The sequence below is a fragment of the Netta rufina genome (genome assembly GCF_964035555.1).
Source record: "Netta rufina genome assembly, chromosome: Z".
In the NCBI taxonomy this organism is placed as follows: domain Eukaryota; kingdom Metazoa; phylum Chordata; class Aves; order Anseriformes; family Anatidae; genus Netta; species Netta rufina.
The window spans coordinates 24,371,136-24,388,889 of record NC_140126.1 but is presented as its reverse complement, the minus strand read 5'-3'; the positions used below and the strand labels follow the sequence as shown (position 1 = coordinate 24,388,889).

Genomic DNA, 17,754 nt, shown 5'->3' with positions numbered 1-17,754 from the left:
CCTTCTCTGGACATGCTCCAGGGCCTCTATGTCCTTCTGGTACTGAGGGGCCCAAAGCTGAATTTGGTATTCAGGGTGCAGCCTTACCAGAGCTGAGTACAGGGGCTGATCACCTCCTTGGTCCTACTGGATACACTGTTTCTGATCCAAGCCAGGATGCCGTTGGCCTTCTTGGCCACCTGGGCACACTGCCGGCTCATGTTCAGGTGAGCATCAACCAGGACCCCCAGATCCCTTTCCTCTGCACAGCTTTCCAGCCATTCTGCCCCAGGCCTGTAGCGTTGCATGGGATTGTTGTGGCCAAAGTGCAGGACCTGGCACTTAGCTGTGTTAAGCCTCATCCCAGACATCATACATATATATGCATATATAAAGAGGAATAGTTTCCTATATATGTAGCTGACTACTGTAATGCATAAATAATGTTTACCCTAGCTGATTTGCCTGTGAGACCAGTATGAAGTTTCATGTTTTTATCATTATATTGCTTGTATTACTCATTTGATATTCTGAGAAGTATGGACTTTGCTGTTGATAAACCCACAATAATATTGGTGTTTTTATTAAGGTTTTGGTGTAGCAGTAGTGTTTATTGTCACTAAAACAACATCATGAAGTTGCCAAGATGTGACAGTGTGAACTAAATCACAGCCCATAGATTTCCTTTAAGGATTGCTCCATTCTGTTTCTTTTGCTTGGTACTGTGGATCTAAGATGTGGCATGCATACAACTACAGTACCATAAGAGCCTGTGCTGCATCTGTGTGTGCTCTAGAAAGCTTTTATATCAAATTGGCATTTATTTCCCTCTCCAACTAGCAAAGTTCATCAGTACCTTCCTGCTACTCCACTATGCCCTTTTACTCAAATGACATAAACATAACTAATCTTTATAGCTAATATAGGTTAAGAGACATCTGTAATCATTGTAATTCACATTCTTTATGGGATTTTCAGGAATTGTTTTTTGCTCCATGCTTCAATTTTCTTCACATTTTTCATATTTTCTTTTTACTGTGTACTTCTACTGTGTACTTTTTGTCTAGGAAGAGTGAGAGAGCAACTCCACACTTTGTGTGTTTTCTGCCACAAATTGCCACTACAAATATTGTGACCCTAGACAGTAAAATTATCCTCTCCTCTCCCTCCTTGAAACTGACAGAATGTAGTCTCTACGGATACACTTGGAGTGTATCTACGGATACACTCCAAGGTACAAGGTGGCATACTAAAGGTATCATTCCATACCTTTTTTCCCCAGTAACTCTTAATGTTTTTTAGAGATGTAGATTCACAGCATGCTACATGTCTCCTGTAGTATGCCAGAGAGCCTCCTTGCTTGAAGTCAATGTCCAGACATCACAGGCGGTTTGTCTGGCCTGCAAAATCTTTCTGTGATTCTGGAGAGTGACCAAATACCTATGCAGCAAGTGTCTCTGGACATTTATTGCTGGGTTGTGTGAAATGAGCTTGGTCATAGATCTATTTGTAAACTGGAGAATTAGTGTTCTTTTGCAGCTGTTGCAAACTGGCTGATCATTAGTGCTAGGGTAGTTTGCTGAATTGTTTTACCTCTGCAGTAATTCCATGTCATATTTTTTCAGTCTCTTTTTTTTTCCCATGTGAATATTGACTTCTTAGGGAAGATTGGGCATGATGCAATCCTAAGGATTGCTCTCCTGTGGGCCAGACAGCATTGATTGTCCACACCAGCTCTTGGTTCTTGAGTCTTCTGGAACTGAGAGCTAATTCTATACCCTTCCTTGCTATTTGAATCTTACTTAGATAGTTCTACAGAAGCACAAGAAATTTTGGTCTAACACCATATTAGTCTATGAGTTCACGGCAAGCATGCCATGATCTGATGCAACAGTAACATTGCTTCTTATTCAAATGAGTCAGGTACATCAAAAGATCTCAATTTCTTTTTGTCAAACTTCTGTACAAACGTAATTTGTTTTGTTCCTTCTCCCATAATTTAGCAATGTTTAAGGCCTGATTCATGATTGCCTTTGCCAATTCTAGGATCTTACTGAGTTTGTTACCATTTTGAGCTGTGTGCTCATCATACAGTTTACATCTGACTACTTCTCTGCTTTGCAAAAATTGGCTTTGCAGTGGGTATCACTCAGACAGTATAATTAGAGAGACTGAACTGAGGTTTCTATAACTCACTGGCTTGAAGTGTTGGTAGAATGTCGTGCTGAGCTTACCATAACAATGTTTAACTGTAGCTTAGACTAACCCATCAGACTCTTCCTTTTCTATTCTTATAGCCACCATCAAATGCAGGAAGAATCAAGCTCCACATATCGTATGTTTTCAGAGTAACACTTTGTTACTCGTACCAGATGAATCCATTCTTTGTGGTACTGAAGAACGTTGTGGAAAGCCTTGCAGTATCTTCTTAGAAATTCTTCAGAAGGATCATTCAGCACATTACAGTTTGTTAATCATGAATGGCTGAGAGTCCCTGTAACGCTTCAGTATGCCTCAGAGTATTTCCATACCTGAGATAAAATAGGCAAGGGGTCTATTTAATTCCTCCTGTGCCCATTGCTCATGTCCCAATTTAAGGACAGCCCCTTATTTATACACCCTTTATTTAACCTGCTATCTTTAGGATCTTTTAAACATCACCCTTTAACTTGGGAGACTGCTCCAAGCTATAATAAGTGAGGCAAATCCATGTGGGCAGAGACTGAGAGGACTAAAATAACTTATTAACATTAATTAAGTGTTCATTCTAGAATGTTTTCGTTACCCATGTGGATGTGATGAGATGCCCTTCCTCCCTCAAACTCTGGAGTCTGTTCATGCCTGGTTGGTATCAGGCATGAAAATGAGGGACCTGCAGGGTCCAGGCAGGAGGAACGCATGCAATATCTAGTCTCAGCACAGACAAATATCTCAACTCTTTCCAGTAACACTAAAGAATTGCTGGGGTTCCTTATAGGGTGTGTGTTCACAGCATCCTGTTTTTCTATATAGATGTACACAATGAGGAGAAATCAGGAGCAAGAGGATGAACACAACCATTTTTGTGCATTAGAAGTACCTCTTCCCTCCCCTTAAAATAATAAACCTTTGAACTTATCTTTATTTACACAGACCTATCCACCTTGGCATAATTTTTTTTTTTTTTTTCTCTTCATAAGGAACAGTATTTCTATCTGCAAGGTGCTGGATTTGTTAGCAGATTTCTTGGAAGCAGGCTTTACAGTGCAAGTAACTAGTCTTGATTTTTAGTGGGTGCTTAATACTCAATAAAGGAAAATAGTTGACTTTTGCCTTTTGGCACCAGTTCAGCAAAATACTTAAGCATACACTTAACTTTCAGGCTTGTGAGAAACCCCAGAGGTTTGAATGGAAATATGAAAGACCTTTTTAATAGTTTATTTAAAAAAAAATAAAAATAGAGAATTAAAAAAAAAATCACAAAGCACTCTTTTTTCCATGACTTCAATGTTTTTATCTTTTCCCCCATTTTATTATGTGCTATCCTTGTTACTTTTTGGCTCTGAGCCTTTCTATAAAACACTTGTTGTTCTGTATAGTAGAAGCTGCAGTTGTACCGTGACCGGGTCAGCATTCTCTTAGCATAAGCCTCCCAGATTGCTTCTCTTCGTAAATCTCAGCATGGGTGGCACACTCAAGCAGGGCTGAGAAGACATAAGACATGGAAATGGTGTGGAACACAACTCAGAAAGCTGGGTTGCTTGTTCACAGACAGTATTCTAGTTTGAAAGCATATAAAATCTGTGAAGTTTCTCCATCTCAGGGAAGAGTGCCTGTATCATGCCTACATCACTCAGTGCAGTGTTTTTTTTCTGGAAGCCTAAGTAAGCCCATATGTCTATATGGTATAATACAGAGCAGTGCAGAGACACTAGCGGGAGTCCCACTGCATGTATGTTTGTGCTAGCAAGGCACCAGGAGACCAACCAGCAGAAGAACAGTGCCCTACTGATGAGACCAGACTGCTTCCTGCCTAACAGAGAAGCTTCTTCACAGTGAGGTTAGCAATCCCTGAACCATGCTGTGTTGCACAGTATGACATACTTTACTATCTATCACTTGCACCTTCAGAGCAGGATGGCTTTGTGGAGGTGAACCTGAGAAGTGCAGTAGACTTATTTCTTGTCCTTTTTTCTTGTTTCTTGTCCAGCCATGACTATGTTTTCTTTCATACACAGCAGAAAAGAACACCAGTATAAATTCTAAGACCAACACTTTCTATTAGCAAACTCAGTGCAGATATAGACATTAGGGCTGATGGTCAGTCTGGATTTAAACACAGTAGATTCATTCTGGCTTGTAACATTCAATGGGAGAGAAATGGAAGAGAATTTGGTCATGTGAGGAACCCAACACAGGTAAAATTCTTAGCAGTTTGGAAACAGGATTTTCCATTTATCTAATTCCTAACAAAAAGTATCTGAGAATCATTTCTAGCAGTTAGATGTGAATTCACATAAGGTCTGGTTCCCCCACCTGTAATAACAGCAAAAATATTTATTTTGTAGTGAATTATAATTATAATTAAATTAATTTTTATTTTAAACAATTGGATGATTATTTTTTTTCTCTTGACCTTTGAACGTGCTTATTATTGGAGTATTCTAATTTTAAATGCAGTTTCAAGAAAGTGCTTCTTAGTTACTCTGCTTGTAGAAAACACAACAAAGTCAGTATTTATCTGGTTCTATTTTAGTATTATTGTGCAAAAGTCTAGCATCTAGCAGTTGTGTCTGTTTATGATTTTTTTCTGAACATGCTAAAATTTGTCAAAGTGTTGAGAATTTTTTTAAAAGGCTGATGGAGGAGATTTGGGGTGGGATTCTGGAGACTGCAAAGAATTGTGTGTTTTGTACTCTGAGCTACACTGATTTGTTGCTGACAGCACTGTCCATACCATGATAGCCTGGATGAGCAGAAACAGATGTTGTAGGTTCATTGGCTGGTTTCCTGTCTGAAGGACGGGTTTCTAACAAAGTTCAGTTTTACTTGGTAGGATTTCTTTAATGCTCTATTTACTTGAAAAGAAGGAAACTTAGGTAGATAACATATGCACAAACTTCAGTTAAATTGAATTAAACACGTAACTCTTCAGAGAACTTTTGTCTCCCATAGAATCTCATTACTAGGACGCTTTGATATCATCCAAACTTTACAGGGGAACTTATTAACCAAAGCTGTATTTAAAGGCCTTAAAACCTAAGCCTATCAGGTCTCCCCTAGGGCAACTTCTTAAAAGTGATTTAACTTCTCGGAAAGAGATACTTTAATGCCTCATAATCCCCTTAGCCACAAATTGGAGATGGTAACAATCTCACTGCGATAATATGCATGTAACTACTGTTTGGTAGTTTTAACATTGGCAGTAATTTCATATCTCAATAGCTACAACAATAATGAAGTTGCAGCACATGCAAATGTGGGGTGAAAAATTTCATCTTTGAATGCTCTCTATTTTATTCATTAAAAGTGCATTTACCGTGCCTAGTCACCAGTTAATGACATTTCATTCTAGAGCAAATTAGGGAGGCTGGTCTGAAGTACGGTATCCATAAAAAGTGTAGTTACACAGTGGACAGGAGTATCCTGTCAGTTCTGAAGGCAAAAGCATACACCATAAGGAGCTCTGCTGGCAATTTTCCCTTTTATCACTTACTCCCTGAAAAGTGAGGAAGAGGAAGAGGCTTTCTGCAGCCTTTTGGCAGAGTTTGCAAGTAGAGCTGTGCTGCACCTCTGCATCTGCTGTCCTGCTTAGAAACATGTTTCAGTTTGGCAGTGCTCCACAGCTGGCTATGAAGCTGACACAGAAATTTACTTCTACCACCTGTGACTGAATCACGAAGTTGCCTGTTGCGCTTGGGACACAAATTAGTTTAACACTGTTTTGTAAAGTGTCTCATGTACTTCAGAAATTGCTGTCTTTCTGTCTTTTTGTTTGTCTTTATTTATTTATTTATTTTTCACAAGGGGCTTGTAAAATTTGACTGAGGTGTTACAGAATGTATGCAAGAAAACTGGGCAGTGTGAAACATTGAACTGTGTGTTCACACCATGGCCTACAGGTGGCAACAAGCAAAGTAAGTTATGCCAAGGCCCCACTGTGTGCATGTTTTTGATCCTGAGTTCCCTTCTCAACTCTCCTCAAGTCTGCTCCTACAGGAGTCATGGAATCATAGTCACAGAATGGTTTGGGTTGGAAGGGACCTTAAAGATCAGCCAGTGATTGTAGCTCACCAACCCCCCTGCCATGGGCAGGGATACCTCCCTCCAGAACAGGCTGCTCAAAGCCACATCTAGCCTGGCCTTGAGCACTTCCAGGGATGGGGAATCCACAGCTTCTCTGGGCAAACTGTTCCAGTGCCTCATCACCCTCCGAGTGAAGAATTTCTTTCCAATATATAACCTAAATCTACTTTACCTAAATCTACTTTTTTTTTTTTTTTTTTTTTTTAAGTTTAAAGACATTACTCCTTGTCCTATCACTATGCTCCCTGACAAAGAGTCCTTATTTTATTTAAAATAAATAAATAAATAAATAAAATAAAAAATCCAATGAACTTCAAAGGCCCAGGGGAGATATTAATTTTTTAAATAATTTGTTTTAGGAATTTATTGCCAAGGTGCTTATCTTGCATGCAATACTTCATGTCCATGCAGTATAGTGGTGAAAATGAACATGTTTCATGTAGATCAAATAAGTTTCTGGTATGTATGGTTGCTGTGTGTTACAAGGCATGTCTCCCACAGTATTCTCCTGGAGAAGCTGGCAGCCCATGGCTTGGACAGGCACATGCTTTCCTAAATTAAAAAGTGATTGGACAGCCAGGCCCAGAGAGGGGTGGTGAATGTAGCTAAATCCAGATGACACCAGTGGTGTTCCCCAAGGGTCAGTGTTGGGAAATTAATCTCTTTAATATCTTTATTGATGACGTGGATGAGGGAATTCAGAACACCCTCAGTACATTTGCAGATGACACCAAGTTGAGGGCAAGTGTCAATCTGTCAGAGGGCAGGAAGGCCCTGCAGAGGGACCTGGGCAGATTGTATCGATGGGCAGAAGCCAATGGGATGAGGTTCAACATGGCTAAGTGCCGGGTCCTGTACTTTGGCCACAACAACCCCATGCAACACTACAGGCCTGGGGCAGAGTGGCTGAAAAGCTGTGCAGAGGAAAAAGATCTGGGGGAGTTGGTCCATGCTCACCTGAATGTGAGCTGGCAGTGTGCCCAGGTGGCCAAGAAGGCCAACGGCATCCTGGCTTGGATCAGGAATAGTGTATCCAGTAGGACCAAGGAGGTGATTGTCCCCTTGTACTCAGGTCTGGTGAGGCTGCACCTTGAGTGCTGTGTTCAGCTTTGGGCCCCTCAGTACCAGAAGGACATAGAGGCCCTGGAGCATGTCCAGAGAAGGGCTACGAAGCTGGTGAAGGGCTTGGAGCATAAGTCCTGTGAGGAGCGGCTGAGGGCACTGGGGTTGTTTAGTCTGGAGAAGAGGAGGCTTAGGGGAGACATTATTGGTCTGTACAACTGCCTAAAAGGAAGCTGTGGGGAGCTGGGGGTCAGCCTCTTTTCACAGGTAACTAGTGATAGGACTAAAGGGAATGGCCTCAAGTTGCACCAGGGAAGGTTCAGGTTGGAGATGAAGAGACATTTCTGCTCAGAAGGAGCAGTCAGGCATTGGGATGGGTTGCCTAGGGAGGTGGTGGAGTCACCATCCCTGGGGGTGTTCAAGGAAAGGTTGGACGTGGTGCTTAGGGACATGGTTTAGTGGGTGACATTGGTGATAGGGGAATGGTTGGACCAGATGATCTTGGAGATCTTTTCCAACCATAATGATTCTGTGATTCTATGATTCTATGAAAGTAGGTAGTGTTTATATGACTTTCCGTTTCAGCTGGGATAATTTTTAGTTTGTGTTGCTGAAAGCAATTAAACACAGGGAAAGGCCAATGTGAGACTAAGAAACAGAAGAGATTATTAGAACAGTGAGTTGGCACCACGCTTAATGCTGCACGAGTGCCAGGAGACTCCATTGATAGAAAGGGAATTCAAACTGTCTTGAATAAAATTTAGCAGTAATAGGATTTCTGCAGTTATCAGCAATTTGTAACCATACTCAGAACTGTGGCCAGGTGAAAAAAATCACCTGAAGTTGCCAATTTTCAAGACAGAAACTACCTTGAACACCTGATATTGATTTAGTGCACTTATAGTCTACCCACAGAAGCATCTTAGAGTTAAAACTTTGAAGGGGGTGGGGAGGTGGCAAAAACAAAAAAAGCCAAACATTTTTAGATCCTTTGTAGTTAAAGTGTCTTCAGGTGCTTTTTGTTTATCAGTTTCAGTTACTGTAATCTTTCTCTGTGAGATGCAGCATACTTGAAAGCAGAAAGAAAATTAACTTGAAAATTAATTTGCTGTCTTGTAAGTACTTTTTTTTTTTTTTTTTTTTTTTTCCCTGCCTTGTGCTCCTGACAGCCTCTCTGCCAACCATAGCAGTTTACATCTTATCTTAGTGACATGTCCTGGTTATCTGTGTTGTGTGTGAGCACTTAGCATTCCACTGCTTTTTGCTTAATAAATTAAAGCCTGGGAGGGAGTAACACTGTAATACTTGACCGTATAAGGGAGGTGACTGTTGTTTTAGTTCTGCTCCTTGCACAATATGCAGTTGAAGCCTTTTAAGGGAAGGTGGTTCAGACAGAGTGAAAACATCCAGAAGCAGAACATCTATTTCACATTATAGTTGGTGCCAGTGCTAGTGCTGTCATTGCTACTGCTGTGAATTTCTCACAGGCTGATATGAGTTTCAGAGCTGAAGAGGAAAGGGGGAGACTTGCAGATCAGACTGCAGAAGAAAGTTAAAACTGTTTAGTTCATGGCTCCAGCAGCTTGAGAAATAATAATGAAGAGGAAGCCGACCAGAGACGAGCAGAATTAGACTTCCAGAGTTGAGAAACAAAGCAGCAAGGAGTTCTGCAGCATCAATGAGAAGAGAACACTTAAGTGTAAACATCATGCAGTGAGAATGGAATAGGGACTCTGTGGCTGAAAACACAATGAATATTTTGCCTAAATTTTCAAGGAAGTTTAAAAAAAAATCCTTAACAAAGGGATTTAGAAAGTTGGAGAGGGAGTGAACTAACTAATGCAAAAATTGGATGGAGAAGAAAGTGTGGCAGCATGATAGGAGTTCAATCCTGGATGTCATCTCAGTACTCCAGACAAATGAGATTTTAGGTCTGGTTGAAGGAAACTTAAGTAAGCCTGTGAAGGCAAAGGCTGTACGATGTGGCTAAAAAACGGTAAAACAGGATCTCTAAGAAAGGATCAGAAAAATTGATGTAGACAAACATAAGTCAGTTATTATGATCACAGAAGTGTCCAGGGAGTTACAAACATTTTGAAGCATCTGAGTAAATAAAATATCAAATAAAATACAGCATTTGTGCAGCAAGGTTTGACTGTGCCAGAAGACTTTATTTCAGCTAGAGAAATGATTTTCTTGATAAATCATATGCAGATCCTTACCTGAGATATTTTTTGTGCTTTGTGTGAAAAAAGACTACAGAAGTGGGAAGAAAAACTATCTTTCTTAGCTTCAGTTAAACCATAGTCTTTACTTTAAAATAAAATACACTTTAGGCGTTAGATGAAATGAGGTTTTTAATCAGCTGGAGATCAGATAATGCAGAGTATATTTCAGTGGCTAAAATAGAGGTTTAGAAGACTCATTGTGAACCATTCTTCTTTTTTAGCCAGCAACTCTGAAAGAAGATCTTACAGGTATCCTTTGAGAAATGCCACTACCACACGCTTCCCTGCAATGACCCGTATGCCTGCCTCTCAGATTCTTTCTATTCCAGTTGACTTTGTTAGGGCTTTGAGGGTGCTTACCCTCCTGCAGAATGGGGCTCTTTGCTGCCTAAGTTATAGCACCTTGTCTACCTCAGCACTGGCTCCACAGAGGGGAATAGGCTTGAAAAAAATACGTCCGTGAAATGCAAATCTGTATTTTCATGTCTGCTCACCCAAGTGTCTGTGAGCGTACTTCAGATGTGCAGCTGACACCTGTAGGTGCTGGAAGATGAGAGGAAGACATGTAATAGTTACTTCTTTAGTAATTATTTTATTGAAATCTTTTTTTTTTTTTTTTTTTTTTTTCCTCCAGGTTAAGACTACAGAATGAATGCAACACTGCAATTTACCCTAGCGAGCATTAAACCTACAATGCAAAACTCTAGCCAGTTATTTAGACCAGTTCATGAGGCCTGTCAAAGAAAGCCCTTCCTCCAGTATTGTGACCTTTATCTTTGCAGTGAACAGACATTATGACTCTGGCAGGATAATTTTGTTTGATTGACTGATCTATTCTCAGAAGTTATAAACGTTTCACCATGCACAAGAAAGTCAGCTTGCCCCAGGCCATTTGCTGTATCTGAATGATGTGTATTCATCAGGTCTTTCTGTGGCATTGTAGAGAATAGGTTGGAGTAAACCGTCTAACTTTTGTGAACATATGGATAATTCTGCTTAAACCAGTGGTGTTAGTGCAAAACCACAGTAACTGAGAGGTACCCTCAAGGACCACATTGCCTTGTTTGGACATTTGTGAAAAGTAGTTCATTGTCTTCACTGGATGGGAAACTGAAAGAACAGTCTCACAAGGTTATTCCTTTAACTTTTTGAAATAAAAGAATTTATTTATCTATCTGTTTATTTATTTATTTATTTTCTTCGCAATGGAGAGGTACCTTTTTACACAGTTTAAGCAGGATAGCATTTTTACTGCTGTGCCAAGGAAAATGATTTGGACTATGGAGAGTCCTGTATCCTCTGTTTTAATAGTTAGATGATCTGCATATGGTTAATGAAGTACAAGGAAGATCTGGGACATTCAGATGTTCAACTGTAAGATGATTTATCCACTTGCCTGGTGCAGAACAGGCAAATTTTCCACATTTGTTTCTCAAGGCTTTCAGAAGCAATTTGAACAATTAGCTATTAATTCTTTTTTCCTGACAGAAAATTTTCAGAAGTCCTGATCTTCCTTATGAAGCCTGTTACTATGTTCATTATTACCTTCTTTACGAACTAGCCAGGTCATTCTTTGGTGAGCTGTACTGTAGAGCTTAACAATTGGCTTAACAGTTCTTGGTTGGTACTAAACTTTTCAGTAATTCTGCTTTTCATTGATGAAATAACTCAAGCTACTTCTTATAGTTGAATTGTGTGCATTTTTATGTTTTAATTAAAAATGGATGGCAAGTATAGGTAGTGTGGGAATAGATCCTGAAAATAAAAATGAGAATCGAGTTGTGCAGTAGAAGGGTAAATGTTGCTACATAGCCTTACAGTAATTACGTTCTTATTGTAACTCACTTTATTATCTCCCCTTATAAAAACAGTAAAAACAGTTTTTTTTTTTTTTTTTAATTTACAAAGCACACATAGTTCTAAATAGTATGTATAACTGTAAAAAGTACAGTCTACTATTTCTTGAAATTTTTCCTTTGTATTTCAGCATACTGCGACCCTAAATGTCTTTAGCTCTGATATGGGCAGAATAACTGAAGTGACTGCCTTACAATATAGGTGGAAGTGTAAATGCCCTATGTCCCAGTCTAGCTAGAGCTACTTAGTGCGACACACAGACACAAGAAACTTTACTGCGTAATCTCATTGATGTAGTGAGCTTTTACGCTGAGAGAAGGCAAGCATGAATACTCTTTGAAGTCAGTCCCATTAAATGTCTGAGGTGAGAAGAACCAGAATGCCCGGGGTTTTCTGTATTCCTTCCACATAGTTCATACTCACAGAACATATAAACACAGGTATATCAACTGTGTGGTTAGACATAAATAGAAAGCCTTTGCTTCAAACAGACTAGGAAAATAAACCTATTCATATGGCATGTTTTCTTCCAGATTTTCTTTTGAATTGCTCTGGAGATACATTCCAACCATTGAGTCAGAACTCTTGACAGTTGACACTTACACCCAGAGAACTCAGAGGGTTAGGTACTGTCCTTACAGAAGCACCACTGCATCAGTATCTTGGTGATGATTCATCATTCAAATGTAAATAATAACATACAAAATTTCCTCAGAAGAGTGGGACAGTGTGTCCATGACCTCTACAAGTTATAATCTCTTTGCAGCAGCAGTTCCAAAACTTATTTTCTGAGAGAAATAGTATTCTGTCTGACCATGAGATCTTATGTAGACAGCAAAAACTTAGAAACCACCTGTCTAACTCCCCAAAATTTAGGGATTCAAGAACTCAGACTCCAGTTTAAATATGCAGAAAGAAGAAGAAAAACTTTAAAAGCTGCATATACGTGTACGTAGACTTGTTTGAACTGTCCTGTAAAGGTGCATTGCTAAAAACATCATAGATTGATTGTTATTTTGGATCTGTGATCGAGTACAATTACTATGACCAATTGTTCTTGCAGAATTACACGTTCCAGGAATCTTCATCATAAGCTTTTGTTTGCCTAGTGGTATAAATGTCTTAGTGTTTTTTAAACTTGTCATGAAGTCTTATGCTGTATGAGAGAGTGCTGGAATCTTCATTAGTTTGTAGAAACTAACTACCAAATTTTGGACCACAAGAAATGCAATGCTTATTTTCAGATGGCACTTCTTTTTTATGTATCTGGCTTTGCAGTGACTGAAAGCTCTGATTTTGTCATGTCTACAAGAAAGCAGTTTGGCTGAAAAAAAAATTTGGTTTATGGAAGATATTTTATTTTATTTTATTTTATTTTATTTTATTTTATTTTATTTTATTTTATTTTATTTTATTTTATTTTATTTTATTTTATTTTATTTTATTTTATTTTATTTTATTTTATTTTATTTTATTTTAATTTTGTTGACACTCGTGTGATACCTGTCTTGCTTCTTGTTTCAAATGATGTAGATGTACTGAAAATCCCTCCTCCTCCACCACCATTCAATCTCTATTTTCCATGGTTTCGAAGATTTAGTAATTTCCCAATTACAAAATATTTTTTTCCATCTTCTGAGGGTTATTTTCCTATAGCTTGTGTTATTTTTTGTTTGATCTGACACAATACATTATTGCTCTTAATCTGCAGTTTTGAGAATTTTGTTCATCTTCCTGTGGAAAATCATCTATATTTTCCACAGTGGTCATCGGCTGAAAATGTCTCTAGGTAGCACAAAGGCACATGCTCTATTTATTGGGACTTCCACTTTATTTCAGTAAACTGAAAAAATGACGCTCTATTTTTTTAGTGTGCTTTTAATAGCTCTCATCTTCAGTGTTTAGTGATGTCACATATTTAGTATGGGAAATTTTAGCATTTTGTGTAGAATTTATAAATACAGAAAACTCATTGAATTGATCTGTCCTTCCTTTGCTCACTGATATTTATGCTATGCTGCCAATAACTGTGACTGGTAGATACTGATTTTTTAAAGTTGTCATATTTAAAGTGTACATTCTCCTCAGATTCCTGACCATAGGCACAGATTTATGGGCAAGGCAGGGATAATCTTGGGCTGGGGACGGTAAGAATAGCCTTATATTTTTCCAATTTGTACCCTCTAGTCATTGTAACACCCCTACACTGAGGATGGGGCTCTTTGCAGTGCTGCTTTGATGAGATGCCAGTCTTGTCAGATACTATAATAATTGCATGTTAATTCAGACAGACTGTTGGTTTATTAAATAGTACTGCTTTTCTGAGGCTTGGAGGTCAAAGAAATATTTTTATGAAGGTTATTGTGGTTTGGGTTACTCAGCTGGGACTGAAGCCTTTTGTTTATTCAGAGCTTTGAAAACAGTACTAGTCCTTGCTCAAAAAGTGACAGTCTAAATGCGGAAAACAGACAGAGAGAGGAAAGCGAATCTCCTCTGTACACAAATTATAGCAGAAATCATTTTGGTTTAGAATATCATATATTGTTGAGTACCTTATTTACTAGATCTTTTGTTTGTTGCATAATATAATGTAACTGTCTTCCCTACAGCACTACTGAACAGTAGTACCTAAAGCTGGCCTGAATTTGCTGCTTCTAACTATTTACTCTGTTAAAGTCTAACTGTTTACTCTGTTTAAGTCTGTGAGAATAAAGAACAAACAAAAAATAATTGCTAGAAACTGTCTCATATTTCACTATAAACTTTATACACATGTATTTATATTTATATTACATTTGTTTGTTTGAAAGACATAGTCTAAATTAAACCCAATACCATAATGATTTCATTATCTGCCTTTTCAGAGCTGGCCTAGTAAACAGAAAACTTTCAACAAGCATAACAGTCTCTGGAAGACTCTCATGCTCATCAAGATAGGTCTATCTGAGGCTGTTTGTCCCCAGACTAGAGGAATACAGAAAAGTGAAAGGGAAGAGATTTTCTTCTCTATTAACAGTACCAGGATATTGGAACATTTCTGCAAACAGAAATATTCCTGGTGTATTATTAGGCTACCTCAAGAGTATTAGTTCTGCTCTTCCAGCATGTTAGTCATTGTTTTCTGTTTGATTGTTTTCTACTTTTTGGCAGGATTGTCCCGTTCCCAGCCTGCAGTTATTGTCACACAGAGATTAAATCCTTTTATGTTTTTTATTTTCTGCAGAGCCAGCTAGAACCCTTTTTAGCTCTGCACTGTATAACATCTATTATGCAGTGATATATCTAAGGGTCAGTAATACAGCTAGTGCTGTATAAACACAAGAGGTATACTTGCCTCTAACTCTACGCAGACATGAAAGCCAAGTTTAAGATAAAACATTCTGATAATTCTTCTTACTCTAAGTACCTCTCTAGCTCTTTTCAAATAAGCATCAGCAACTCTTACTTGATCTCATTTATAAACACCCTTTTTAAGGTGTAACATATAGATACAAAAATAAACACCTATTCCTAGAATACATGAAAATACTACAGTGTAAACATACTTGTGTCCTGACTGAGACTGGTTTCTGAGACAAGGATCAGTTCTGAATGGTGCTGTTGGTCTGCCATGTTGTATTTTCCTTCATAGTCTAACTGTCAGGAGACAGTGAAACCTACAGTATTCCTCAACTTAAGAAGTTGCCAGCAGGTGAAGGAGGTGATCCTCCCCCTCTGCTCAGCCCTGGTGAGGCCACACCTGGAGTATTGTGTCCATTTCTGGGCTCACTCTTAAAAGAGGGAGATAGAGCGATTGAGTTCAGAGTAGGGCTATGAAGATGATTAGGGAACTGGAGCACCAGTCATACGAGGACAGGCTGAGAGAGCTGGGCCTGTCTAGTCTGGAAAAGAGAAGAATGAGGAGAGACCTCATCAATGTGTATAAATATCTGAGGGGAGAGTGTCAAGAGGATGGAGCCAGTCTCTTTTCAGTTGTGCCTAGTGACAGGATGAGAGGCAAAGGGCACAGACTGATGCACAGGAGGTTCCAGCTGAATATGTGAGGACACTTCCTTACTGTGAAGGTGACAGAGCACTGGCACAAGTTGCCAAGAGAGGTTGTGGAGTCTCCTTCTCTGGAGATATTCAAAACACTCCTCGATGCCATCCTGCACAATGTGCTCTAGGTGATCTTGCTTGGCAGTGGGGTTGGACCAGATGAACTTCAGAGATCCCTTCCAACCTAAACCATTCTGTGATTCTGTGATCTCAAGCCATATATGAAAAAAAAAACAACCAACAAAACAAAACAAAGCACTGTCTTAATTGTTGGTGTTTTATTCTGTCTTCTATAGAGTGGCAAAAGTAATGAAGGTTCCTGTGTATGAAACACCAACAGGATGGAGATATTTTTCCAATCTCATGGATTCTGGACGTTGTTCACTCTGTGGAGAGGAAAGCTTTGGCACTGGTAAGTAATACATAATCAAAGATTTCCACAGACTTTTAATGACAATATTTTTTCAAAGTTAAATGAGTCAAAGCCAAAAAAATCATCAAATTAACTTGATATTGTGCTTGAACAGAGGACTGTCAGATGTTGTATCTTGAACATCTTCTTGCAATCTCTGGTGTTCATCTGCTTTTGGAGTAAGAAACATGTGAAAGATGGACATTGTGAAGCCATAGGCAATCCTATCACTGCCCAGACAGTTTTCAGAGGTGTCTGCCACTCTTCTGACTTGAACGTTATGCGGAAGGATCTCATTGGTCACACTATAATAGTATTTTTCACATACTGCAACAACCTTTTGAGGAATGTTGCCTGCATGCACATGGTTCTTGTGGACTTGTGGATGAGTCTACAAAGCATGAAGATCGGTATGTCTAACGGCATATCTAGTCAAACCTGTTCCAAACATCCCATGTTTAGGACATCACAATTACTGGAAAGTCAGATGAAGATAAAATCATCCCTAGAATAAATTCAGCTGCATGTCAGCACCTGTTTTCCCTAAGTATTTGTCTCTCATCTGTCCCAAGACCAGTCAACAACAGAGTGCAGAACTCAAGACAAATCTGAGCAGTCCTCAAGAATTCAGTACTGATGGGATTCAGTCAGAGCAAACCAGTAGAGTCTTTACTCTGTAAATCTACACAAACATAGTTTTGGATTATGAGGGAAACTGAATACATTTTACAGTGTTTGGTTTTTCTTTTCTAGATTCTGCCACATAATTTTTTTCTACTTCGTATTAGTAGGGTTATGTTGTAAATGTTTTTGAATAATCACATATCAGAATTACTTGACTTATTCCCTGGCTAATTTTTTCTGTATTTTGATGTGAGTTCCATGGAGTTTGATTTTTTGGTTTGTAATTCATTGGCTACAGCTTTTCACAGAAAATTATTTGTCATGCACTGTTGTTTGGTTTACAAATTTCATGTCACTTTGATTTAGATGACTCTAGTATTTAGTATTAGTTGAGGTTAATTAGAGCAGAATGCTGCTTGTTTAAAAATGAAGACTTCTTTAAGCCATACACATGTCACTTTATAGAGTAGACTGTCATTAACTTTCCTGTAGGTATCTGGATTATGATAGAGAAAAAAAATAATAAAATGTTAGGTTTCTTTGAGTGCCTGTCTGTAGGAAGTAAAAGAAATTAAATGAACAATGAATGTGTACTTTGCTTTCTGTTCTGAATGTGAATGACTGTCCCAAGATAGGAAACCTAGCTGCCTTGTCTTAACTTCTGTGAGGAGCAGAGATTTGTATTGCCTTGGGTGTATCTTTTGAATGGATATTTTCTAATGGTCTTTTGCAGGGTCATTGAGTGACAGTTCTAGCTTGGAGAGAAGGGTGTTTCTAGAAGTAGGGAGGTCCTGTTCTTTTCGGAATGTACTGTCATTTGCTGCCATATGCTTTTAGACCACATCTCCATTTACCTATGAGAGGTCTTTACTGGGCAATGGTGTTGATTATGATTCTTGTAGATGTTTCTTTTCTCAGGGAGAAGAGAGGAATCTGCTTGCTTAATAGAGACTGGCTTCAAAGGACAATTGTCAGGAAAAAATTATGGTTCAGTGTCATTGTTTTATTCAGGTGGGCAGCTGAGCTCCATCACATCCTTTCTTTCACTGCCCCTCCTCAAAAGAAAAGGGGAAGAAAATACAATGCAAAGGGCTCAGGGGCTAAGATAAGGATGGGGAGATTGCTCAATAACTATCATGACGGGCAAAACAGTCTCAGCATAGGGAGATTAGAGAAATTTATTGCCTATTACTAATAATCTAGAGAAGTGGGAAACAAAGGAAACAAACCAAATACACCTTCCCCCATCTACCCTCCTCCTCCCTCCCC

General features: G+C 38.9%; 1 protein-coding gene across 1 annotated transcript in view; it reads left to right on the top strand.

Moving 5' to 3' along the window:
* Positions 1 to 17,754, top strand: part of PGM5 (phosphoglucomutase 5) — an 83,659-nt gene that overhangs the window by 34,547 nt on the left and 31,358 nt on the right. Inside the window, exon 7 of the mRNA XM_084305622.1 lies at positions 15,746 to 15,861. Coding sequence (XP_084161748.1) covers positions 15,746 to 15,861 — 116 coding nt within the window. The remainder of the gene's footprint in view (positions 1 to 15,745; positions 15,862 to 17,754) is intronic.